The sequence below is a fragment of the Mustela putorius genome, unplaced genomic scaffold, assembly GCF_011764305.1.
Source record: "Mustela putorius furo isolate JIRA1106 unplaced genomic scaffold, ASM1176430v1.1 tig00003853_pilon_pilon_pilon, whole genome shotgun sequence".
Lineage (NCBI taxonomy): Eukaryota > Metazoa > Chordata > Mammalia > Carnivora > Mustelidae > Mustela > Mustela putorius.
The window spans coordinates 64,542,620-64,570,144 of record NW_025422005.1 but is presented as its reverse complement, the minus strand read 5'-3'; the positions used below and the strand labels follow the sequence as shown (position 1 = coordinate 64,570,144).

The following is a 27,525-nucleotide window of genomic DNA, read 5'->3' as shown; positions in this document are numbered from 1 at the left end:
TAAATTTTTATTTATTTATTTATTTGAAAAATATTTATTTACTTATTTGACAGAGAGACAGAGAGCACAAGCAGGGGGAGTGGGAAATGCGGGGCTTGATCCCAGGGCCCTGGGGTCATGAACTGAGCCATCCAGGCACCCTGGTCCATTTTTGTTTTGTTTTGTTTTAAATTTTATTCATTTGAGAAAGAGAGTGAGAGTAAGAGTCGGGGGCGGGGCAGAGGTTGACAAGCCAACTTCCCACTGAGTGAGGAGTCTGAAGTGGGGCTCAATGCTAGGACCTCAAGATCATTATCTGAACCAAAGTCAGACGCTTAATCAACTGAGCCACCCAGGTGCCCATTACCATTAGTCCTTTTTAAATGTTTCTTTTCTTTTTTTTTTTTTTTTAAAGATTCTATTTATTTATTTAACAGAGATCACTAGCAGGCAGAGAGGCAGGCAGAGAGAGAAGGGGAAGCAAGCTCCCTGCTGAGCAGAGAGCCCGATGCCATGCGGGGCTCAATTCCAGGACTCTGGGATCAGTCATGACCGGAGCTGAAGGCAGAGGCTTTAACCCACTGAGCCACCCAGCTGCCCCTCTTTTTAAATGTTTCTAAGAACTGCTCAACCTTTCCTGTAAGAAAACAATCACCAAAATTATCTTTAAAAAAAAAAAAACCTCATAAGGGGTGCCTGGGTGGCTTAGTTGGGTAAGAATCTGCCTTCAGGGGCACCTGGGTGGCTCAGTGGGTTAAGCCTCTGCCTTTGGCTCAGGTCATGATCTCAGGGACCTGGGATCGAGCCCTGCATTGGGCTCTCTCCTCAGCAGGGAGCCTGCTTCCCACTTGTCCCTGCCTGCCTCTCTGCCTACTTGTGATCTCTCTGTCAAATAAATAAATAAAATCTTAAAAAAAAAAAAAAAAAAAAAAAAGAATCTGCCTTCTGCTCAGGGATAGAGTCCTGCATCTGACACCCTGCTCATCAGAAAGCCTGCTTCTCCCTCTCCCTCTGCCTGCCACTCCCATTGCTTATATGCTTTCTCTCTCTCAAATAAATAAATAAAGATCTTTTTAAAAAAATAAACCTTGTAAGAGTTTGAGATCTTAATGATTTCTACTGTAAAATTTCATTAGTAAAGTTTTAACATTCTTATATTCCTGAGTGCCTCACTTTTCTTCAAGATATGTGACCCCCTAATAAGAACATTTCTTAAGTGAAACAAAAATTTGTTACTACTTTAATTTTTGTTTTGATAGGAAAAGAGAATAGCTTTTCTTTCTTTTTCTTAATTGAAGTATAATTAACTTACAATTTATCTAGTTTTAAGTACATAGCATATTGACTGTACATTACTTAATGCTCACACCATCTGTCACCATATAGTGTTATTACAATATTACTAACATATTCTCTGTGCTTTACTTCTCGCTCTGTGACTTAATGTATTTTATAACTTGGGGTTTGTACCTCTTAATCCCCTTTATCTATTTCACCCATTCCCCTCACCCATCTCCTCTCTGGCAACCACCAGTTTGTTCTCTATATTTAAGAGCCTTTTTTTGCTTGTTTTATTCATTTGTTTTGTTTCTTAGATTCTGCGTGTAAGTGAAGCCATTTGGTATTTGTCTTTCTCTGACTTATTTCACTTAGCATGATATGCTTTAGGACCTTTCATATTGTCACAGATGAAAAGATCTTACCCTTTTTTTGTGACTGAATAAATATTCCATTGTGTATATACCACATCTTTATCCATTCATCTATGGATGGATACTTGGGTTGCTTTTGTATCTTGGCTATTGTAAATAATGCTATATAATAGGGTTGCATTTATCTTTTTGGATTCATGTTTTTATTTTCTTTGGGTAAATACCCAGTAGTGGAATTACTGGACCATTTGGTATTTCAATTTTCAGTTTTTGTTTTTTTTTTAAGATTTTATTTATTTATTTGAAAGAGAGAGATGACAAGCAGGCAGAGAGGCAGGCAGAGAGAGAGGAGGAAGCAGGCTCCCTGCTGAGCAGAGAGCCCGATGCGGGGCTCGATCCCAGGACCCTGAGATCATGACCTGAGCCGAAGGCAGCGGCTTAATCCACTGAGCCACCCAGGCGGCCCTCAATTTTCAGTTTTTTGAGGGACCTTTGTACTGTTTTTTTTTTTTAATTTTATTTTTTATTTTTTTTTAAAGATTTTATTTTATTTATTTATTTGACAGAGAGAAATCACAAGTAGATGGAGAAGCAGGCAGAGAGAGAGAGAGGGAAGCAGGCTCCCTGCTGAGCAGAGAGCCCGATGTGGGACTCGATCCCAGGACCCTGAGATCATGACCTGAGCCGAAGGCAGCAGCTTAACCCACTGAGCCACCCAGGCGCCCACCTTTGTACTGTTTTCCAGAGTGGCTGCATCAGTTACACTCCCACCTACAGTGCATGAGGGTTCTCTTTTCTCCACATCTTTGCCAACACTTGTTTTTTCTTTCTTTTTTTTTTTTCTTTGATACTAGCCATTCTGATCAGTATGAAGTGATACCTCCTTGTGGTTTTGATTTGCATTTCCTGGATGATTAGTGATATTGAGCATCTTTTCATATGTCTGTTGGCTCTCTGTATATTTTTGGAAAAATGTCTGTTCAGGTCCTCTACCCATCTTTTAATCTAGATTGTTTTTTGTGTGTTGAATTGTATAACTTCTTTATTTATTTTGGATATTAGCCCCTTATTTGATATACCATTTGCAAATACCTTCTCCCACTTGCTACGTTGTTTTTTTGTATTCTTGATGGTTTCCCTTTCTGTGTGCAATTCTTTGACCTGAATCTGTACTTTAAACTTTGTCAGTATGAAATTCTAAAGGTGGTTAAATCTCATAATTTGGTTTGCTTTTCATTTTTGTTTTCATGGTTAGTTGATGCTGGTTTTAAAATCTTAAGTCAGCTATACTCAAATAAAAATGTGAAATTCAGGGGCACCTGGGTGGCTCAGTTGTTAAGCATCTGCCTTCAGCTCAGGTCATGATCTCAGGGTCCTGGGATTGAGCCCCATATTGGCAGGAAGCCTGCTTCTCCCTCTCTCACTGTGTCTCTTTCTGTCAAATAAATAAATAAAATCTTTAAAAAACACATGGAATTCAGAAAAAATCTTATTTAGACAATGTACTGTGTACATTTATCTTAATTATTATCCTGGAATTTTAAGGAATTAAAGTTTTGTTTTAAGTAATTACAAGTATTTTTGAAAAGTCATAGGAGAGCATGACCATTTCATTAGGGTGGAGAACAATAAAATGTATTTTGAGTATTATTAGTAAGCTGTTCTGGTGAGCCTATGCAACATAGTACTGGGCAATTTTTAGTGATTTTTTTGGAAACACTTTAACAGCTTGAATTCTTTTTTTTTTTTTTTTTTTTTTTTTTTTTTTAAAGATTTTATTTATTTATTTATTTGACAGAGAGAAATCACAAGTAGGCAGAGAGGCAGGCAGAGAGAGAGAGAGAGGAGGAAGCAGGTTCCCTGCTGAGCAGAGAGCCCGATGTGGGACTCGATCCCAGGACCCTGAGATCATGACCTGAGCTGAAGGCAGCGGCTTAACCCACTGAGCCACCCAGGCACCCAACAGCTTGAATTCTTGATTGCTTAATTTCTGAAATGGAAAGTAAAAGTCACAAATTTCTCATTAAAATTTTTTCTTACTCAGGCCAGGATCTGTTGTGCCCACTACTCTGTTTCAAGGAATTAAAACAGTAAATCCAACATTTCGGGGCTATTCTCAGCAGGTAAGTCTTTATTCTTTTTCATTCATAACACTAATCTTTAATAAGTTTGCAAAATGCCATTATGCATTATCTTTTATGTAGTTATTTGTATTTCTTCCTTTGTAATTTATTTATCCATTGTTTTAGGTCATCACTTCTTGTGTTTATTTACTGAGAATAATCTGTTCTCATATTTTTAGTTTATATTTTTCTACCTTTCTTGTAATTTTATACTTTTCTAAAAATTGTTAAATTTGTGTTGGATAAATATGTCTCTCTTTTAGTGATTTTAGCTTCAAAAAGTAACACATCTAGAGATAAATTTTCACCTATATTTAATGCTTAATTTTTCAAAATATTTAATTCTCTAATCTGTCATTTATTTTGTGTTACAATCCAAACTTAATTTTTCACAGAGTTAACTAATTGTACCAAACTACAGATTTAAGAATTTTCTTATCTGATTTTTAAAATTTATTCTTTATTAATTTTTATGCTTACATTAATATTTTATAGGGTCAGTTTCTGGGCTTTAATTTATTTCATTTACTTGTTTTTGTTTTTGTTTTTTTTTGTAGTTGTACTGAGGGCTGAATCTGTAGCTTTATATAGTTTCCTTTAATGTTAACACCTGGCCCTCACATGTTTTTCTTTTTCAAAACAATACCTCTTCCCTTTAGATTTTTTTCTGGTGCACATTCCTGGATCACCAGACACTGATTTGGTACATATAAGTTGGGTCTTCAAATTTGTATTTTCTTTTCTTTTTTTTTAATTGAAGTGTAACTGACACACAGTGTTGCATTTTTTTAGGTGTATAGTGTCATGATTCGATGATATTACATAGTCGTGCTGTGCTCATCACAAGTGTAGCTGCCATTTATTGCCATACAGCACTATTATGATACCTTTGACAGTGTTCTCTGTGCTATACCTTTCATCCCTATGACTAGTTCATTATGTAACTGGAAGCCTATACCTTCCACTCCCCCTCACCCATTTTGTATATTCCTGTACCCACAGATTTGTATTTTCAAAAAGCATTCTAGGTTGATCACGGATTTTTCCTTTGAGGTACAGCACAAGATTGGAGGAACTTTAATTTTAAGCCAAACTTATAAAATATTTGAATTTAGGACATCTCTGAATTCTAATTATCCTATTAGGCAAATCCATGTTTTCTTTATACCTTCTCCATTTTTTAAAAGTAGCAGCAGTACTAAAAGCTGACCTCTACATCATCTTTCATTTTTTTTTTTTTTTTAGGATTTTATTTGTTTATTTGACAGAGAGAGAGAGAGAGAGATCACAAGTGGGTAGAGAGGCAGGCAGAGGGCAGAGAGAGGAGGAATCAGGCTCCCTGCTGAGCAGAGAGCCTAATGTGGGGCTTGATCCCAGGACCCTGAGATCATGACCTGAGCTGAAGGCAGAGGCTTAATGCACTGTGCCACTGAGGCACCCTCATATTTCATTTTTAAATTACTTCTGTTTTATTTATATAACTTTTTAGAACTTAGCGCTTCCCATGCCTTCAATGCCTGGTGTTTCTTCAGCATAATGCTACACATTTAGAAATCTGTTGATAAGCACATTCTGTGTATTTTTTTTCTTACATTTCTACATACACGTGTTTTTAATGAAATGGTAATAATCTTTGTCCCTTATATATTAGGATGCTCAAGAATTCCTTCGATGTTTAATGGATCTGCTTCATGAAGAGTTAAAAGAACAGGTCATGGAAGTTGAGGAAGATCCTCAAACTATAACGGCTGAGGAGACCATGGAAGAAGACAAGAGCCAATCAGATGTAGATTTTCAATCCTGTGAATCTTGTAGCAGCAGTGATAAAGCAGAAAATGAAAATGGCTCTAGAGGCTTTTCTGAAGATAATAATGAAACAACAATGTTGATTCAGGATGATGAGAACAATTCTGAAATGGCAAAAGATTGGCAAAAAGAGAAGATGTGCAATAAGATTAATAAAGTAAATTCTGAAGGAGAATTAGATAAAGATAGAGACTCTGTGTCTGAAACAGTTGATTTGAACAACCAGGAAACTGTCAAAGTGCAAATACACAGCAGAGCTTCAGGTGACAACTTAATAATTTGAAAATGGTAGTGCTTCATTCATAGACCATGTGTTGCAAGTGTGGATATTTGTATTTAAGATTATATTTGTAATTTCACTGATTTCTGATGTTTGGGGGGAATCAGCATGGCATCTCAGTAAAATCAGAACACATTTCTAATTTACATGTTAATAGTTTATATTTAGCATAATAAAAACAAAATAGGCTGATTAGTAGCTTTAGCTTAATTTGTGTGCAGTATATCACATTATATAATTCAGTTTGAAGAAAGGAATTATATAGTGGTTACTTTTGGGCTTTCAGTTAGTAGAGTTAGCAATATTTGCATGTGAGTGTTAATGTCATTTTATGCAGATTCTGTTGAGATCCTGGCAAGAAGCACAATAACCTAAATTGCAGTTTTGTAATCTTTCATACTTTTCGATTTAGACTGTTGTCATTGGAGTCATATCAGCTATGAAATATTTGGCATATGTTTTGATGTAAGAGTTTAACTATAATGAACCCTGTTATGATAAATTATATCATAATACTAGCCAGTGTTCTTTCGAAAAGAGCAAGTGGCCATCTGGCCAAAGGTAATTGAGTTGGGTTGCTTTGCATTTTACTTTCATTTCTTGGGGAATTAATTTATCTGGCTTAATGTGGTCTTTAGTTTTTTGCTTCGTTTTGTTTTCTTCTTTTTAAAGATTTTATTTATTCATTCGAGAGAGATAAAGAAAGAGATTGGGCAAGCAGGGGGAGAGGGAGAAGTAGACTCTCTGCCTAGCTGGGAGCCCGACGCGGGGCTTCATCCCAGGACCTGGAGATGATGACCTAAGCCAAAGGCAGATGCTCAACCATCTGACCCACCCAGGCACCCCGGTCTTCAGTTTTTTAAAGTACATTAAAAAAAAACATCAGAAGTTTAAACTATCTGATCTTTTAAAATAAGTGGCAGATAAGTAATATAAAATGGTTTATCTTCTATAATTTCTTTCTTTTTTTTTTTAATTTTTTTTTTAAAGAGTTTACTTATTTATTTGACAGAGAGAGATCACAGTAGACAGAGAGGCAGGCAGAGAGAGAGAGAGGGAAGCAGGCTCCCTGCTGAGCAGAGAGCCCGATGCAGGACTCGATCCCAGGACCCTGAGATCATGACCTGAGCCGAAGGCAGCGGCCTAACCCACTGAGCCACCCAGGCGCCCTCTTCTGTAATTTCTAATGAATGAAACTACTAAACAATTTATTAGGTATTGAATGAACCCAAAATTCCTTGAGGAAAAGGATATTTCCTTGAGTACGGGAATCCTAATGGTTCCACCTATGTACAGCACATAAATGTGTTCTCGTCAGGAAAACATGTTAGGCTCCTAAATTATAGTGGGCTATGTTTGGAGTTTAAATGTATTTAGAAGTTGTTTAGTCAGTAAATACATGAACTGTCAGTATTGAAAGACTTAACTTAGGCTGCTGTGGACTCCTGTTCAATCCATCCTGTCAAAAGCCTGTTTAAGGGAGTTAGTGGTTCTTTATTGTGCCACAGCAGAACTTCTTATACACAGTGACTAATTGATGACTTAGGTCAGGGATCTGAGTTTTTACATTTTACAAAGACCTGATTTTAAAAATGTGACAAAAGTCATATATGGCATGCAAAACCTGAAGTATTTATTATCAGGTCCTTTACAGGAAACATTTGCCAATCCCTGTCCTTGATAATACTACGTTTGTTCTCTTCAGGAAGTCCTAGAGTGAGTCTCCTACCCTTTCTTCCGCCAGTATTAAGTAGTCTTTTTTTTTTTTTTTATTTTAGTCATGGTTGAAATCATGAGAAATGCCCTATGTGTAAGTAATAAAGTCACTTATTTGCATCTAGAAAAAATCCCTGAAGTCATTCTGTTTTAGGATCTTTCATGAACAATTCTCTTTTCCTCACTCAAATACTAATTGAGCACAATCCCTTGCCCTGGAATCTGTGTTATGTGCTTAGAGTCCAACAGCAAACTCTAAAGATAGCCGTCATGAAGCTTTTATTTTCCTGATTCATAATTTTCTTCAAAAGAAGCCCCTTTCATAATAAAGGAATGTATTTTCTTTTATCCCAGTAAGAATAAAATAATTTGTTCTTACTTATGCCTAAATTTCTTCTTAGATTTTGATTATAATGTTCATTTGAGAGAATGACATTTTTTCCTCCTGTATGGTCTTGAAGTTTTTAAAAAACTGTCACAAATATTAAAAGATACTAAGTAAGAATAAATGCAATCATCTTGGCTTTATGTTTCCACTGATCACTTCCTGAATTGCCTACAGCAGTAGGGTGTTACATACATTATTTGGATTCCTAGGTGGAAAATTACTGTTACTTAACAAGGACTTGGTCTATCAAATATTTCATTTGACATTTGTTAATGTGAATTGTGTTCAAAATCTCAAATGAAGAAACCTTTAAATTAATATTATTTGACAAGTGGGATAGTTTTACTATTTGAGATAATAATACAAATTTTAAATATTACAGAATACATTACTGATGTCCATTTGAATGACCTGTCTACATCACAGATCCTCCCATCAAATGAAGGTGTTAATCCACGTTTATCAGCAAGCCCTCCTAAATCAGGCAATTTGTGGCCAGGATTGGCAGCCACACACAAAAAAGGTAGAAGTTTCAGTTACTCAGATTCCTTTGCGTTGATAATATAAAGTGTTAATTATGAAATATTCAATACTTTAAAATTCACAGCATAACTTTATACAACCATGATTTGAAATCTGTGTGTGTGTGTGTGTGTGTGTGTGTGTGTGGGGCACAAATTTGTATAGAGTAGAATTCACTCTTTTGGTGTAGAGTTCTGAATTTTAACACATACATAGATTCTTGTTACCACCACCACAAACAGCATATAGAAGAGTTTTAACACTCCCAAAGAATTTCATTATATTGCCTTTTTGTAATCAGATCATTCTCCCACCCCTCCCCAAACCCTAGCCCTTTGATCTGTTCCATGTACTACTGCTCTCCCTTTTCTGGAATATCATATAAATGTAGTCATACAGTTGATAGCCTTTTGAAATAGGCTTATTTCACTTAGTGTAATGCATTTGAGATATAGTCATGCTGCACGTCTGAATAGTTCGTTTTTATTACAGAGTAGTATTTCATTGTATAGGACTATAGTACTGTTTATTTATTCACTCTGAAGAACGTCTGAACTGTTTCCAGTTTTTGGCAATTAGGAAGAATGCTGCTATAAGCATTTGTGTACAGGTTTTTTGTGTGAATGTAAGTTTGTATAGAGGAAACATCCAGAAAGGGGCTTATTGGGTTTTACATTGGTTTTACGCTTAATGTTATATGGAATTGTTTTCCAGGATAGCTGTATAATTTTGCATTCCCACTTGGCTGTGTATGAGAATTCCAGTATTATGAGATGTAAAACTCTAAAACTCTTAGGAAAAAACATAAGGAGGAGTAAGTGTTCATGACCTTGTGTTAGAAAGTTTTTTAAAGATATCAAAAACAATATCGATAAAAGAAAAAATAAAAAATTTTCTTGGCAAAAGACCCTATTAAGAGATTGAAAAGATAAGATTAGGAGAAAATACTTATAAATCACATAGCAGACAAAGGACTTGTGTCCAGAATATATAAAGAAACTCTCAAAACTTAATTATAGAATCCTTTCTTCAAATAAGGCCTTACTTGGATGCAAAAACAAATAAGTAAAAGCAAAATTTATTCTGTTTGAAGTCAAGCTGAGGAGATCAAACACCTTCTAGTTCATCTTGGTTTTTTGTAGGGATTTTTTTTTTTTTTTTAACTAATTCTCTTGAGTGGTATTTGGACAGAATTTCATTAGCATTGTAAATTTTATTGTAGGGATTCCAGAGAAAAATGTTAAAGGAACTACCTCGGTTTTAAAAAAAAAATGTTCTACACTTGTTTTTCAATCCTAGCTCAATCTGCACCATCTCCAAAGAGGAAAAAACAGCACAAGAAATACCGAAGTGTTATTTCAGACATATTTGATGGAACAATTATTAGTTCAGTGCAGTGTCTGACTTGTGACAGGGTGAGTATGAGGGAATTATAATACACAGGGAATTTCTGTCAAGTGCTCTTTAAAACAAAACAAAAACTTGACAAATGGGATGAAAAGTTTATTTTTTTCTCCTTGCTGCTTCTCCTTTCTTCTGTTTACATCAGTATAAATTAATTCTAGGAGTAGAATTTGTGTTTTTAGAAGTAATAGCAACATCATTTTGAAAATATGGGTCTTGACCTGTCTTTGGACAGGCATGCATTAGCAACAAGAATTAATTCAGTTTTTCATCTCTGGTCACATACAAAGGTGATGTGTTGCTCAGCAACAGTGTATAACACATGCATATTCTCCCAAGGCTGGCAAAATTAATATGCTGGGAAACTGTTTCTATTTGCAGGCACAAGGCTGTGAATGTACTACATTTGGTGGTTTGGCTTATAAATATTTTCCTCTGTTAAGATTAGGACTCAGATAATAAAGATAGTGTCAGATTCATACACCTGAGCATAAATTAAAATCATGAGTTTTTAAATCATATCTCTAAATCTCAGAATTAAGGAGTATGAAATGACTTCTCTCAAAAAAAAAAAACAAACCCTCAAAAATAAGTTTTCAATTACTGTATTAGGTACTTAAGTCAAATCTGAGGGCTTTCAGTAGGATCATTTTAATGTAGGCTATTTGGATACCAAATATTTAAATGGAATCATCCTGAAATGTTTTCAGCTATTTAAAAATTACATGGCAGAAGCACCTGGGTGGCTCAGTGGGTTAAAGCCTCTGCCTTCGGCTCAGGTCATGATCTCAGGGTCCTGGGATCGAGCCCCGCATCAGGCTCTCTGCTCAGCGGGGAGCCTGCTTCTCCTCTGTCTCTGCCTACTGCTCTGCCTACTTGTGATCTCTCTCTCTGTGTCAAATAAATAAATAAAATCTTTCAAAAAAATAAAAAAATAAAAATTACATGGCAGGTTTTATTTCTCTTTAAAAAAACATTTATAAACTATCATGAGAGATCATTTCCAAAAATAAATGCAGTAGTAGTGTTTAAGAGTTTGGTACTGAGTCTGTAGTGTCTGTATGTACTTCTCTATGCCACAGTGTCCTTATGAGCTATTATGTGAAGATTAAATTTAGAACAGCACCTGGTTCAGAGCAAGTATTTTTGCTGTTGCCAGTACTGTTACTGATTTTTTCATTTTTTGCTTATGAATTGCTTTGGGGCGTCTAAGATTTGTTCTTTTAAATGTCTATGTTGGATTATTTTCATTCCATTTTAAACACGAAACAATTTTAGGTGTCTGTAACCCTCGAGACCTTTCAAGATCTGTCCTTGCCAATTCCTGGCAAGGAAGACCTTGCTAAGCTGCATTCATCCAGTCACCCAACTTCTATAGTCAAAGCAGGATCATGTGGCGAAGCATATGCTCCACAAGGGTGGATAGCGTTTTTCATGGAATATGTGAAGAGGTATGTATGCGTTTTATTTATATTAATTGATTGTTTAAACTGCTGTTTCTGCTGTACTGGCAGAACACTTGCTTTTTTTTTTTCTGTCAATAATGTTTCAGGTTTGTTGTCTCATGTGTTCCTAGCTGGTTTTGGGGTCCAATAGTAACCTTGCAAGATTGTCTTGCTGCCTTCTTCGCCAGAGATGAACTGAAAGGTAAATATGAAACAGTTTTCAACTATGGCTGAATTGTCGTGGGTGATCTAAAATACTAGTGGGACATTTTATATAAAATCATGTAAAATTTATATGAAATATTAATACATTTTATATTTATATATTTATTTTATATATTTTATATTTTATGTTTATATTTATATAAAATGTGTTTATAGAAGCTAAGTCTTAAGGTGGCTTAAATAGTACTTGCCCATATCAGCATAGTTGCCAGTACCTACCATGGTAACATAAATAACGTAAGTCATATCCTAAAATAATTTATACAGATTTCTGTAGTGTAAGACAGTATGTAAGTGAGGTGTCTTAAACTGCTCTGGGAGTCAAAGAAGGGAAAATTCAACCCATATAAAAGAACTGTATGTGTGGAGTACTTTGAGTTCCTCCGTAATATTTAAGATATACCACTGTTCTTGTGTGTTTGGCACCTTGCTGGGATATGTAACAGGCAGGCAGTAAAGTCTGCAGAGTGAGTAAATGGAAAGGATGTTACTTGAGTTAGGCCTTCAGGGTTGAAAAGAGAGTGAGGTGAGGGTATTTTAGGCAAAGTAAACATCATGAGCTGACTCTTGAGCAGAGACTTAAAAATGTGAGCCTTGTGCTACTGTGCTGCAAAATCAGCATGTGGCAGACCCCAAGAATTGCAGAACTAAAAGAAAATAATTTACTTTTATTTTGAGAGGAATGACCAGATCTGTTCTATTTCCAGGTGACAATATGTACAGTTGTGAAAAATGCAAAAAGTGAGTGTCATTGACGGTGTTCTGAATCTCATGTTTTGTATTATAAATGGTATTTTTCTTGTTCATTTGAATTGGGTATGTCAAGTGAATTTTGCATCTTATTTAGTAAAATGAAGGCTGGCAAGTTTTGTCCTAGTAAAAATAAAGGCAGGTTGTTCTATAAAACAAATTTGAGGTAAAAGTTTGATAAATTTAATCAACTTATCTAAGATGAAAAAGTTGATATATATTTTGAGATAAATTATGTATGTAATTTTACATAAAACTTTTCTAACTATGGTATAAAAGATATACTAGGATATGTAACATACGTTTTCATATGTTTTGCCATTATAAATAAGGCAATATTCTCTTCTGAACTACCATGTTAACAGACTAGATTCAGGAAGTCAGAGTGACAATAAAGGTCCAAGTTTCAAATCTGTAGAAAATTCAGAAATGTTATGCCAACTTTGATGTACCTGATGTATGAGGGCTGAATAGAAGTTTAAGAAAAGTACAGTATTATTTCTTTATATCTGCTAGTTTCCTTTTAAATGTCCTGTAATAAATTCAAGCTTATAAGGCTTCTTGGTGGTCAGAAAAGAAAAGTAATTGTGGAGAATTGAAGACAGATATATTTGTGTGAACTGGGAAATTTCTCTGAATTTCTATAATAGAAGAATAATGGTGTCCTAATAAAAACTAGAACCTTCATGATAACAAACACCTGGCTGTTTAGCAGTAACTCCAGGGAAACGTTGATCTGTTTTGGTTCTCATGACAAAATGGAATGGTACATTGTTTGGTCAATAAGGATGAAAGGCTGCTATGTACTTTCTACAAGAAAAAACTACCTCTAATGAATTGGGAAGTATGCATTAGTTTGTCTGGAAGCTGTAGCTAATAGCTGAAGAGGGAGTTGGCCTGGAGGGGGAATGTTCCTTGAAAACATGAACTAGGAAAAAGGTAATAGTGAAGATGGAACAGAACCTTGCATCTACCCCAAATCCAAATTAGGTATCTGTCAAGTGTACATTAATACTGATCATTAATAATAACCACCCTTGAACTCAAGTTATGTGTTCCCACATTTAAGAATAAAGATTATATTGCCAAAGTGGGAGTGAGGAAAGGGCAAAATGGGTGAAGAGGGTCAAAAGGTAGAAATTTCCAGTTATAATTTAAGTCATGGAGATGTGATGTACACAATAGTGACAATAGTTAATAATACTGTATTTCATATTTGAAAGTTTGTAAGAGGGTAGATCTGAAAAATTTTCTTTCTTACAAGAAAAAAAATTTTGTGACTATATGTCGTGATGGTTGTTAAAAAATTACTGTAGTGATCATTTTTCAATGTATACAAATAGTGCATCATTATATTGTACACTTGAAACTAATATACTGTTACATGTCAATTATACTTCAATTAAAAATAATAAATTAAAAGAATAAAGGTTATGTATTTTAAAAAAGAGCAAAAATTACAGGGACGCTCAGCTGGTTTAGCTGTTGGAGCTTGGGACTCTTGATCTTGGGGCTATCAGTTCAAGCCCCATATTTAGTTTAGAGATTACTTAAAAACAACAATAAAAAAAACTAAAAAAAAAAAAAAAAAGTTAAAATATATTGACCTGACCAACCAATTCTGTAAAATTGGGATTCTATTTTACCCAGTTTTACTTGATATCTGGTGTTATAAAGACATAGCCAGGCCATAACAGTAGTACATTTGTTTTAAAAAATTGTCATCAAAGAATTAACAAGTCCCTAAATTTTTATTACTGAAATCTTGTTTAAGTATTTTTTTAAAAAATAAGGAACTCCAATGTTCATTAGTATGTGTTTTTAAATTGGTAGCATAGTTCAATAATGAGCATTTTTGTCCCTGTGTTTTCTAAAAGATTTTGCTGTATATTTAAAAATACTGGGGATGCCTGGATGGCTCAGGCATTTGGGTGTCTGACTCTTGATCTCACGGTTGTGAGTTCAAGTCCTGAGTCGGGCTCCACACTGGGTGTGGAGCGTACTTAAAAAAAAATTAAAAATACTAAAGCTTTTGTAGATTCATATGGGAAATTTAAATTTAAATTTGTTTTCTTTTTGTCCTCCCCAGGTTAAGGAATGGAGTAAAGTTTTGTAAAGTACAAAAATTTCCTGAGGTATGGGCTTTATTATAATTAAACTTATTTTATCTTGTAGGAACATTAAACAGTAACATAGTACCATGTAGCGTTGTTGAAGAATGGAGTGGTTCTATTGACCATTTGCTGTGTTTATATACCCTATTAGGATTTTCCACTTTTGAGATACTGAGTTACATAGCAAATAAGTGCCCTTATCTATAAAACTGTTTTGAACATAGTTTAATCAGACATTGTAGGATCTTAAAGGTTATACAATATAAAATTAGAAAATCAAATAGCTGTGACTTATTAGGAAGTACCAGGTTTCACCATTTCTACATCTTAATGTCTTTGGAATCAGGTTATTCATAATTGCAGGGTGATGTTTAGCCTTGACATTTAATTCAATGTCTATATTTAATAGACTCCTTTACTTAGCATACAAAACAATAGAATTTAAATAATCTTTATCTTTTAGATTTTGTGCATCCATCTTAAAAGATTCAGACATGAACTGATGTTTTCCACCAAAATCAGTACCCATGTTTCATTTCCGCTGGAAGGTCTGGATCTTCAGCCATTTCTTGCTAAGGATAGTCCAGTTCAGATTGTTACCTATGATCTTCTGTCAGTCATTTGTCATCATGGAACTGCAAGTAGTAAGTATATTAGGTTTGACATATGTCTAGATTTTTTAAAAAAAAGTAACCATCTGAATTGATCTCTTCAATAAGACTTGATTAAATAAAAGGAAAAATGTAAAAATAGATATTTCAAAATTTATTTTATTTTGGTTTGTTAAAAACATGCAGAAAATTTTAGGAAATTAAATAATTTTGCTATGAAGTTTGAAATACTGAAAATTACATTTTATATAAAATTTAATAAGGACTTTAACATGATCATTTTTACACTGGTTTTTTAAGTTTGTATTTTTGTCCTTATTTTCATTTAAATGAAAAGTGGTGGTAGGAGGATACAGACTAGAAAAAATATGAGCATAGTTTTTGCTATATCTCAGTCTCTGCTAGGAACTGAGGATTCAAAAAGTACTTTCTTTCTTAGGGTGCCTGGCTGGCTCAGTTGGTTAGGCGTCTGACTTCAGCTCAGGTCATATCTCAAGGTCTTGGAATTGAGCTCCCATGTTGGACTCCCTACTCAGTGGGGAGTCTGCTTGTCTTTTTCACTCTGCTCCTTCCCCTGCTTGTGCACGCTCTCTCTCTCTCAAATAAATAAAAAATTTTTTAAAAAGTACTTTAATTCTTATGTTAATTTTGTATTACTGAAATTATTTAAATGTTTTCAATTCAAATTCAGGTGGACACTATATTGCCTACTGCCGAAACAATTTAAATCATCACTGGTATGAATTTGATGATCAAAGTGTCACTGAAGTTTCAGAATCTACTGTGCAAAATGCAGAAGCTTATGTTCTTTTCTATAGGTAAGGAAGTAATTCTCATGGGTAGGCTATTTTGACAAATGTGGAAGAACATCTCACTTTGGGGTTATAACTTCTAAGACTTTCAAAATGTATCGCTGAGTAAAGATAGAAATTGTTTTCATTCTCATTTCATTTTGTGAGTAGATTGAAAGGTTATGTGCAAAATGATCTTTTCTTAGGAAAATCTTAAAATCATTTAGTTGAAGGGCAAAGGAATAGATTTTGTTTTAGAAAGATTGGTTTTGGGGTGCATGGGTGGCTCAGTCCTTAAGTGTCTGCCTTTAGCTCAGGTCATGATCCCAGGGTCCTGGGATTGACCCCCGCATCGGGCTCCCTGCTGTCCAAGGAACCTGCTTCTCCCTCTCCCACTCCCCCTGCTTCTGTTCCCTCTGTCACTGTGGCTATCAAATAAATAAATAAAATCTTAAAAAAAAGAAAGATTTGTTTTGATAAATTAGGCACTGATGGTAGGAATTAAGTACAAATTGTCTCCTAAAATAGCTAATAAAGGAGCTAATAAAGCTAATAAATAAATTTTTCAGTATCTTATAAAAGGTTTAATACTAGCTACTGAAAAAAGAAAACATTATTAGATGGATCTTATTAACAAACATTTGAATGTGTTCTGTGTGCCAGTAGTTAAGGTGGATTCTCAGTAATTATGATACAGTGTTGCCCTTTAGGAGTACATAAGTAGTTGGGGGGTTGGTGATACAAAATATATTTCTCTTGAGTAAGTCCCAAGCCTAGTAAGATTCATAATATTACTGTGTATGCTGAGTCTAATAAGGAAGAGGAAAAATCCATTTACTAGTCTGATGGAGTAAAATGCATATTAAGTTTAACGAATCATTGTCCTTAACAGGAAAAGCAGTGAAGAGGCACAAAAAGAGAGAAGAAGGATAGCAAATTTATTGAACATAATGGAGCCAAGTCTCCTTCAATTTTATATTTCTCGACAGTGGCTAAATAAATTTAAGACTTTTGCTGAACCTGGTCCTATTTCAAATAATGATTTTCTCTGTATTCATGGAGGTAAGGAATTTTGTAATGAAAAGTAGTGGTAGAGGTTTGCTGTTAAATAATTTACAAATTAGGGGGGCGCCTGGGTGGCTCAGTGGGTTAAAGCCTCTGCCTTCAGCTCAGGTCATGATCTCACAGTCCTGGGATCGAGCCCCGCATCGGGCTCTCTGCTCAAGCAGGGAGCCTGCTTCCTCCTCTCTCTCTCTGCCTGCCTCTCTGCCTACTTGTGATCTCTGTCTGTCAAATAAATAAATAAAAATCTTAAAAAATAAATAAAAAAAAAAAATTTACAAATTAGGAAGAGGCAAGAGTTTTCCTCTTCTACTTATTTTCTCATTTCTTCATCTGCAGTCTAACTTAAATGTGTTTAATTTTCTAGTTCCAGAAATTGGCTTTTTCTTCAATTTATATTTTTCTTTGATTTATATAGCCTCTTCATAGAAGGGATACTTACTGAGTATCTGTTCCAAACCCTGTGCTAGATCCTGAGAATACCAAAGATACTACTTCTCTACACTCTAATTTCATAATAGAGACAGATATACACAGCCAGTTATGATACAGTGAGCACTTCTGTTACACATTATTTTTCTTGGCGGAGAGGCAATTTACCTGCCTGCTATATCCATGATCCTTATCCCTTTTGTCTAAATTAATACTTTTCCGAAGTATGAAAGTGTATTTGGAATTTTAAAAAAATCCTCATATACTTATTTGCTGTATATAACTTAAGCCTTTGTGATCAGCGATGTTTGTGTTCGTACCCGTGATAAGTAACACCTTAATGTGACACCTTGATTAAATTTCATGGTTGAAGACTCAATATTCTCGTTAATTAACTATTTTTGTAGTGGGAATATCTTGTAGTGGATATAGAAACCTAAACCTTGAAAGGTTTCTGGATGTGAATTTATCGCTTGTTATTTCCCCACTTGAACTACTAACATAATGCTTTTCCAGTTCTGAATTTTCCCATAAACTTTTAATGGTATTTATCTGTGACTGCCGTTTATTATATTTAAGTATATAAGTGCCTCATTTCCTTTGCTAGCTCAAGCTCTATGAAGGAAAGATTGTCTCTTAGTTTTCTTTGATTTCTCACAGTATACAATCAAGGTTTAGTAAAGATTTATGTAAGTTGCTTGAAGATCTTGGTTAGCTGGTTTTTCTCTACTTCAAGAAATATGTTCATTTTTAGGAACATAATCACCAAAAATGCTTTTACTTAATTTTTAAGAATAATTATTTAAAAATGCCAGTGATTAATCGGTTTAAAAATGAGTTTAACCTTTAAAAGTTGTATAAAGGAATTTAAGAATGAGACACACCCATTTGAACTTTTTTAGGTGTTCCTCCACGAAAAGCTGGTTATATTGAAGACCTGGTTTTGATGCTGCCTCAGAACATTTGGGATAACCTGTATAGCAGGTTTGTTTTTTTACATCAGATAATATGGTATTGTGAAAACCAGTTGGTGAAACTTGTTAAAAGGGAATTGTATTATTTCACATATGTTCCTTGTGCTTTATGTTGCTTATGTAGAAAATTTTCTGTTTTCCATCAGTATTTATTCTGAAGTTTGAATAGGAAGACTTTGTAGTTAATGTGACCCTAGTCAAGATAATGTAATTCTGATTTTTATGTTCTAATTATTTGTACCGTAAAAGCGTATGGTGATATTTAACTCTGAAATTTTAAAGTTTTAAATTTTATTTTAAAACATTTCATATATAATTTCCTTACTATGTTTTCTTGGTTAAATACTGAAAGGCATTCTTCCGTGAATTCTTACCTGAAAGATCAGCGAAAGCCTCCTTCTGATTACAACTTGATTAAGACTATGGCTGCATTGAACTAAGATTTATATTATATTGCAGTTTTTGAAAGACACTTGTTTTACTTTGTGTTGTTGCCTCTAATATATTTGGTAGCAGAAATAGCCATAAGGGAAAGTTGAAATATAAAGCTATTTAATCCATAAATTGAGTCATTGACCCTGATAAACATAAAATCAAGGTGTTACAATTATATGATTTTATATTAGTTTAATTATGACTGAGAATTTTTCTGTGGGGATTTATTCTTTACTAGGGATTTAGCCATTGACTCAAAGTTGGAGACAAATTTCCAGGAATATCCACTTTCTTCAACATTATCATAATTATTAAATTCTTCATGCTTTAGGTATGGAGGAGGACCAGCTGTCAACCATCTGTACATTTGTCACACTTGCCAAATTGAGGCAGAGAAAATTGAAAAAAGAAGAAAAACAGAATTGGAAATTTTTATTCGGGTAAAAGTGATGCTTTTTGAATTGTAAATGTGATATAGGATAAAGAACTGACAATTAGATGTAGAACTATTACCATGTTAACTATATTATATTAATGAAATGATTAGATGAAATGGTTGTAATAGATTTTAACAGTGAGATTTTAACAGTGGGAGACAGGCCACTAAAATTCTAGTGAGTTAAGTTTTTACGGGTTGGCATTTGCAGTAATCTATTGAAATGGTAAATTATAGGTTTCCTTTAGTTTTTTTCTCGGAAAGCATCTACCTAGACTTCTCTCTACTTCCATGTTTTTGTGAAATATAGTATTGTTTTGTGGGACTATGTATACTTAAAAGTATACTTCTCAAAATGAGTATATTATGAAGCATTCCTTGATTGCAAGCGACAATCTGAAACTTCCTACAGAATTAGTAGGAAGAGCTAAACAACTAGGTTTTTGTTTGTTTTCTTGTTTTGGGGTGTTTGTTTTTTTGTGCGTTTTTTTTTTTTTTTTAAGAAATAATCTATTTGATCTTTTTAAGGAAATGTAAACTGTATCTGTGGAGTTTTCACAGTTACCAGTACAGAGGAATTAGCTTTTGACAGTTTTTTTTTTTTAAGATTTTATTTATTTATTTGACAGAGAGAGATCACAAGTAGGCAGAGAGGCAGGCAGAGAGAGAGAGAGAGAGGAAGAAGCAGGCTCCCTGCTGAGCAGAGAGCCCGATGTGGGACTCGATCCCAGGACCCTGAGATCATAACCCGAGCCAAAGGCAGCGGCTTAACCCACTGAGCCACCCAGGCCCCCTTGACAGTTTTAAAATACATCAGATTATCTACTTTTTGAAAAGGATCAGCATGCAAGTAAATTAAAAACAATTTAATTGTGGGAGAGTAGGAGATACAGGCTCTGGTTATGAAATGAATAAGTCACAGGAATAAAAGGCACAGTAGGAATATAGTTAATGGTACTGTAATAGCTATACATCAAGACAGATGGCAGCTACACTTGTGGTGAACATAGTATAATGTATAACATTATGGAATCACTATGTTCTCCATCTGAAGCTAAAATGTAACCTTGTGTGCCAGCTCTACTGAGAATCATTTAAATGTATATATGTTGACTAAATGACCCATCCATATGCAAATTCAGGTTTTTCTGTGAGCTCAAAACTATTTGAGGGTCTTAGGCTCTGAAGTTTAAAACATCACAGTGGTTGAGAAAAAAGAAATATTTAAGCATGCACTAATGATACACATTAATTCAGAGAGGCAAAATGAAGTAATTCATAGATAATAAAATAAGTAATTAAAGAGGAGAAACAGCCATAGTATTACTGGTTAATTATAGCAAATTACCAGTCTAGGTTGGTTTATTTATTTGTTTGTTTGTTTGTTTGTTTATTTAAGGTTTTACTCATTTATTTGGCAGAGAGAGATAGCAAGAGAGGGAACACAAGCACAGGGGAGCTGGAGAAGGAGAAGCAGGCTGCAGGGAGCCTGCTGTGGGACTCAGTCACAGGACCCCCAAGAGCATGACCTGCGCTGAAGGCAGACACTTAACCAACTGAGCCACCCAGGCATCCCTGGGTTATTATTATTTTATGTACACTGTTCAACAACCAGGTTTTATGGACAAGGACTAGTACAATTCCAGTTATTTAGGTAGCAAGGAATAGGTCTCTTCAAAGTGCTATTGTTAGTAGCATAGCTCCAACTATATATTTATGACCCAAATTCCCAGTAGGGAATCCTAGTAGAATTGGGGCACCGTAGAGGCATATGCATTGATAATCCTACTAAGACTGTATTGATGGAAGGATGGTAATTTTGAAAGAGAAAATTGAGATTCTTTCAGTAAAGAGGGGAAGAAGTGTTAAATAGACAGATGAACAGTATGTTCCGTGTTACGGCTGCCCGCTGAGTGTTCACACATACACACATAGACCTGCTTCTTTTTTTGAATTTAGGCTTTTTGTGTGTGTGTGCTGTTACCTAAAGTAAAGAAATTTTCACACACAGAGGAAGATAGTGTAGGTATCTATTTGTTTATTGTGCTTCGACCTCATTTGTTTCCTAAATCTAAGGAGGTAAATATTAGTTGAATATTTAAAATAGTATATTCCATGAATACTTAAATAAATGGTTGATGAGTATATCCATTACAGTTTGGGACACAGAAGCCATTCTAAGTATTTGGGGTATAATAAGAATATTGGCAAAGAGAGACTTAACCAACTACTGAAAGGACTGGCAGTGAAGGTCAAGAAAACCGTTGCTGACTCGTAGGAAATCTGGGAGTAGGATAGGCTGCCATGCTAGACGTAGGAATGGGGTCGTGAGGGGGTGGTTTCAGAGCCCAAACGGGTTAAGGAAAGCTGCTTATGTGGTGTGCACCTAGTCGAGGGTGTTGAAGCCAGGCAAGATGAGAATGGATATCCACGTTGGCTGGGGATTGGGGGATGGTGGGTGGTAGAATTGAGGGTTTGGTTCCATATGTAGAATTCATCAAATAATGAGTACAATGAGAGCTGGATTTCTCATTGTCAGATAAGAGAGTTACAGATGTGGAAAGGGAGAAAACTAAAATGGATTGTGCTATTAGTATTAGATTGGACTTGTAGGTACTTTTGTGTACACGTGGTCATACATACATGGGTACGTGTGTGTGTGTGTGTGTGTGTGTGTGTATGCATGTATAGAAACAAATGATGTACATATGTTAATTTCCTAACTTTGTTACTAAAAGGGCCTGGGAGCAATGATAATTTCAGTAGGATTAAACATACCTTGCTTTCATGAGGTTTTAGCTGCTTAACATCTCTCTGTACTAAAAGGTACCAGCCTTCCTTAGAGAAATGGCTGGTTCATATCAATGTTAATTTACAGATTTTGTCATTTGTATTAGTTGTGTAGGAAAATGTCCTTGTACGTCTGAAATATGCACCAAGGTGTTTGGAGAAAAGGAACGTGTTTAGCAACTTACTGTCAATGGTCTGAGGAAAGAAAATTCCTTTGTGTTACATTGGAGTTTTCCTAGAAGTTTGAGATTGTTTCAAAGTTAAAAAATTAAAAATTGTACAAAACCTTTGGAAATTATCCCGGTTGCTTGCCACTGGCAAATCTCAGGAGAATGCTCAGAAATCTAACAAACCTGATTAAGTTGCTAATCTCAGGATCCTGGTGGGTTGTTCTGAGGGTGCTCTAAGATGCAAGACGCTGCTCTTAAAGATGTTAGCCTGTGACATCAGTGCAGGATTCTTGGGAAGATGCTTGGAAATGGTAACAAAATCCTATTTATGCCCTCTGTGAATGTCTCAGTCCTACCCACAGCTGCCACCAGAGGAGAGAAAAAATTTCTTTCTTTTGGGACTTCCATATATTGCATGTACCATTGATAATGCCTAACCTGGAATACTACCAGCATAGGATCCTGGAAAACGTAGGCTTCTCTTCACAGAAGGGAATGTAAGAATGAGTGGAAATTATTCATTACGGGTCATACAGTAAAGGCTGCCTCTTGTCAGCTCAGTATTCATACACATTCATACATGTAAGCAGCAACAGTGGCAACAGTATCATGTTTCTATTTAATAGTGTGCAGCTTGCCAATGTACTAATATATGCTCCATCTACCTTTTCCTGAACTTGGGAGACTTGAAGTTCTATGAGTCACTGTATCCACTTTTGGATGTTAGTCATTCATCTTTAGTTCAGTCAATTCAGTCACTTTTATACTGTAATCTAAAGAATGTTGGGGCACCTGGGTGGCTCAGTCACTTAAGCATCTGCCTGTGGCTCAGGTCATGATCTCAGGGTCCTGGGATTGAGCCCCACCTCCTTGGGCTTCCTGCTTAGCGGGGAGCCCGTTTCTTCCTTGCCCCCTCCCCCGCTCATGCTCAGTCATGCTATCTCTCAAATAATTGAAATCCTTAAAAAAAAAAATCTTAAAAAATAGTAGAGGAATGAAAGAAAAGAAAAGTAAATGGTAATTTTTTACAAATTTGATAAATTTTCACAGATACACACACACATATGCAGTAAAGAAGAAATGTATATCTACAGTTGATCACTTACCCATTCCATACTCCATTTTCTTAACCAGCACTTCATTTGGTTGTGGTTGTGTTTACCTGGTAAAGTAACCTAGACCATCATTTCAGAAGAATCTGAGGTCTTTGTAATCTTGCCTGGTTTAGATTTCTCTAGTTTTCTCTTAACTTATAACCTCTCAGTATGGAAATACTGAATGATGGTTGCAGTGGGTTGAATGGTGGTCTCCAAAAAAGATATCTCCATGTCCTAATCTCTGTGAATTGACCTTAACTGTGAATATGACCTCACTTGGAAAAGGGTCTTTGCATATGTAATATGTAAAAAAAGATATTTGGGGACAATGGCAAGGTTTTATTCGATTTGATTATAGGAGCAACATTATTTGGATTTGGCTGTCTTCTTCTTCAGATAGTATGTACCATAGGCATTTAGTTACTCATAATGAAGTATTTTAGATGTCTCATTGTCTTTTCATACAAGTACAGTTGGATAAATTTCAGATACTCTTCATTTTCTTTAGGCTCTTTTGCTTCCACCTTTCTATATCAATTATTCTGTCAGTTGGACTCTTTAACTGAAAGCAGTAGAAGCCACATTGGCTAACTTAAGCAAAAAAGAAATTTATTGAAAGGAAAAGTTGATCTGACAAATAAATAAAATAAAATAAACCACAAAAATTGAATAGCCAGTTCTTCAGAATCTCAGGAACCAAGCTCGCCCTGGGTATGTAGCTAACAAAATCGACATTGGGAGTATATCTCGCCATTAGATCACTGCTGAAGATTTCCATTGTTGGTAGAGTTTTGCCTAGTTGAGTCACATATCCATTTCCTTTGGCCTTAGAGGAGGAAGTAAACATCTTCAGGGACTTTAGTTCCACACTTTTGAGAACTTGTCTTATACATGTATGTGTATTGTTTGTGCAGTGACATGTACAAGATTATTCATTGCAGCATTGTGTTTGTAACAACAACATGTCCACCAATATCTTAAGGAACAGAAGGAAAGGGTAGACAGTGGATATAATATATTTAAATGAGATTTATGCATTTGATTTTTAATAAATACGTGGGGTATTTATTGTTTTGAAGACTTGCCTTGACCATTTCGATCTAGCCAGTGTCTTAGTCTTCTTTTGTGTGTACTTGTAAATTTTGAGACATAACCTAGACACACTTGTTTATTAGTAGGTGTTACTGTGGTACTAAGATAACTTAGCATCAGGGTACATCACATTCTTATGAGGAATTGGCCTTATCAGATGCTTAAGTATAATGGTTGTATTGTTCTGCTATAAATCAAGTTCTAGATGCTAGGTCACTGATTTTTTTTTTCTCCCTATAGCTCAACAGAGCATTCCAAGAGGAGGACTCTCCAGCTACTTTTTATTGCATCAGTATGCAGTGGTTTAGAGAATGGGAAAGTTTTGTGAAGGGTAAAGATGGAGGTAAGTAGTTAACTGAAAAATGAAATTCTTTGCTGATTTTTTTTTGTTTTTGAATATCTCTATGCACTTGGGATTACACCAGTGAATGAGAGAGAAAAAGATCCCTGCCTTCAGGGATCTAACATTCTTGCTTATATTCTGGTTGGTTGTTCTAAACTATTTCATGACTTACAGCATATTCATAGAAGGAATAAAGGAACTGAACAAAATTAGTCTGCAGTCTTAATATTGAAAAGTTAAAAAAAAACCACCCAACAATAAGATTGGTTACATAATGCTTTAACCGTAAACATACTATGGCATACTATGACATAGTCATATGTGACATACTATGTCAACTTTAAAAATAACTTTTGTGACAGTGTGTAATAATTAAAAAGATGTTCTTGATAAATGAAAAAGGTTGCAATACTATATACATAGTTTGAGCCTTTTATATTTTTAAAAAAATTGGTAAACATTTGCAAAGGCAAAAAGACCACAAAGATATTAAAACTGCTTATCTTTCTGTAATAGGATCACAATATTTTTTTTTTCCTTGTGCCTTTTTGTTTTGTTTTGTTTTATACTTTTTGGTAATGAACATGCACTGTACTTTTGTATTCAAGGGGAAAACAGGGTTTTTAAATTTTTCTTAAATTAAAAAAGGATATATTTTAATACGTCATTTTATAGTGCTTTTATTATTTTTAGTTTAAGTAATGATCATCTGAAATAACTCAAGAATTACACAATTTCTTTTTAAATTACAAAAGAATTGTTCTTTTATAACATTGAAAGTGCATGCATTTTAACCTGTGGTCCTCAAATGGATAGTTGAAAAGTGAGATTTTAGATGGTGGTGAAAAAACCTATCTCCATTTCTTTCTTGGTTCTATTTTGAAGGGGAATTGAGACCCAGAAAGGAAGAGGTTCAGAAGATAATTAAAAATTAACTATAATAGGCTGCCTGGGTGGCTCAGTGGGTAAAGCTTCTGCCTTCGGCTCAGGTCATGATCCCAGGGTCCTGGGATCGAGCCCCACATCGGGCTCTCTGCTCAGCAGGGAGCCTGCTTCCTCCCTCTCTCTCTGCCTGCCTCTCTGCCTACTTGTGATCTCTTTCTCTGTCAAATAAATAAATAAAATATTTTTTAAAAAATTAACTATAATAATATGACTACAAAATAATCAATTTGATAATGTAATTATGTCCCTCAATTATTTCTGGCACAGAAATACATAATTCTTTGGTACATTTCTTTGAAAAGTACACATTTTGATCTTTCATTTTTCCTTTTGACTTAGATCCTCCAGGTCCCATTGATAACACTAAAATTGCAATCACTAAATGTGGCAATGTGATGCTCAGGCAAGGTAAGTTGGATAATACTTAAGCCATTTGTCACTGTTAAGAATAAAACATTACTAGCCATCTGTGCTACTTTTTACCCAGCTCAGTGATACAGTTCATACATGAAGTAGGGTAGATAGTGGGAAAGCTGCCAGTATTTGTTTTCCGAGGAAAGATTTAAGGCTTTTGATAGGTGCTAGGAGAAAGTACTAAGACAAACCATAATGTTGTAGCTTATAATAATATGGGCTAGTAGTCTGGTGTTCCAGAAATTCTCAGTTATCCCTGGAGGATTCGTGCTGGGGGTTACATTTTGAAGGTTTTGCAATATGAATATGTAGGTTTGTAAATATTATTTTATTTGCACTTAATTCTAGGAGCAGATTCTGGTCAGATTTCTGAAGAAACATGGAATTTTCTACAGTCTATATATGGTGGAGGGCCTGAAGTTATCCTGCGACCTCCAGTTGTTCACATTGACCCTGATGTACTACAAGCAGAAGAAAAAATTGAAGTAGAAACTCGGTCTTTGTAATTTTGAGGGTATAGGGAGTTTTAATGAGAAATCATTTTCATTTCCTCTCACATACACTTGCAAAAACATTCCTAAAAGCATGTTTATTTTCTTGATTTTTAATATTTTATTCCTTCTTACTGGGCATTATGGAAGAATGTGTTAAAATATGTGATATACTACAGGTTGGTATATTTAATGCTAGATAACTTATCATAAAGTCTTTCAGTGTAATATTTTTGAAAGGAAAGGGATATTTGTGATCATTTGGTAATCAGTAGGTTATCTTTGATCTTTATACTACATGCAAATCCATACTATCCTTTGTAGTTTTGTAAATACTTTTGCTTTGGAAATTTTTTCATTACCTTAAAACACCATAACTCTGACCAATCTTCAGTTCTCCAAAACCCTAATTTAATTGTATAGTTTTGACATGGCTTCATATAATAAAGAGCCTATTTTAAATTGAGAGTTGTAGTCAGAAAAATGTTAATTTCCTAAAGCTCAGGAATCGTTAGGGTGTCACTTCTTTTGCACTGCAGCATATAAACTAGCATATTAATATTTACAATATGTCTTTTTGAATGTATCAAGGATGTAATTAGTTTGAGTGGAATTTGTGTCAGCAGATGTCCGTAACTTATTGCCTCTTATACTGTAAAATGTTAAACTCTAATTCCTACAACCCTGGATAGTATTCATTAATATCAGTAAAAAACTTAGAGTTAGTTTTAGGGCACTTTTTATTTTGAGAGCATGAAGTATGGAATGTGTTGATGAGATTGTTGATAAAGCTGAAGCTACTTGCAAAATGATTTTTTTAATGAAATGCATAAAGTCTTTTTGAATAATATAGTATGCACCGCTATTTGCTTGATTATGTGATGTCAAAAGTTTAACTATATTCCAAGTACAAAACAAACTGGATTACTTTGAGGATGTGAATAGCATTCATGATGGGTTTGTTTTGGTGTGGGGCACCTGCCACCAGCTGAAACAGTGTTGTTAAAATTAGTTCAATAAAAATGATTTTAAAATGTA

The 27,525-nt window shown here is 34.8% G+C and overlaps 1 protein-coding gene across 6 annotated transcripts in view; it reads left to right on the top strand.

Annotated features, from left to right (window-relative positions):
- The window catches only part of USP33 (ubiquitin specific peptidase 33), a 54,117-nt gene extending 26,592 nt beyond the window's left edge, over positions 1-27,525 (top strand). For 5 of the 6 annotated variants that reach the window (XM_045064744.1, XM_045064741.1, XM_045064743.1 and 2 more), the window contains 16 exons: positions 3,676-3,754; positions 5,406-5,823; positions 8,327-8,467; positions 9,766-9,881; positions 11,149-11,321; positions 11,423-11,517; positions 12,248-12,281; positions 14,380-14,425; positions 14,868-15,048; positions 15,707-15,833; positions 16,699-16,868; positions 18,203-18,284; positions 19,041-19,149; positions 24,535-24,637; positions 25,922-25,990; positions 26,345-27,525. In XM_045064744.1, the coding sequence (XP_044920679.1) occupies positions 3,676-3,754; positions 5,406-5,823; positions 8,327-8,467; positions 9,766-9,881; positions 11,149-11,321; positions 11,423-11,517; positions 12,248-12,281; positions 14,380-14,425; positions 14,868-15,048; positions 15,707-15,833; positions 16,699-16,868; positions 18,203-18,284; positions 19,041-19,149; positions 24,535-24,637; positions 25,922-25,990; positions 26,345-26,502 (2,101 nt within the window). In that variant the 3' untranslated portion in view covers positions 26,503-27,525. The remainder of the gene's footprint in view (positions 1-3,675; positions 3,755-5,405; positions 5,824-8,326; positions 8,468-9,765; positions 9,882-11,148; positions 11,322-11,422; positions 11,518-12,247; positions 12,282-14,379; positions 14,426-14,867; positions 15,049-15,706; positions 15,834-16,698; positions 16,869-18,202; positions 18,285-19,040; positions 19,150-24,534; positions 24,638-25,921; positions 25,991-26,344) is intronic. The other variant, XM_045064740.1, reaches the window with a different exon arrangement.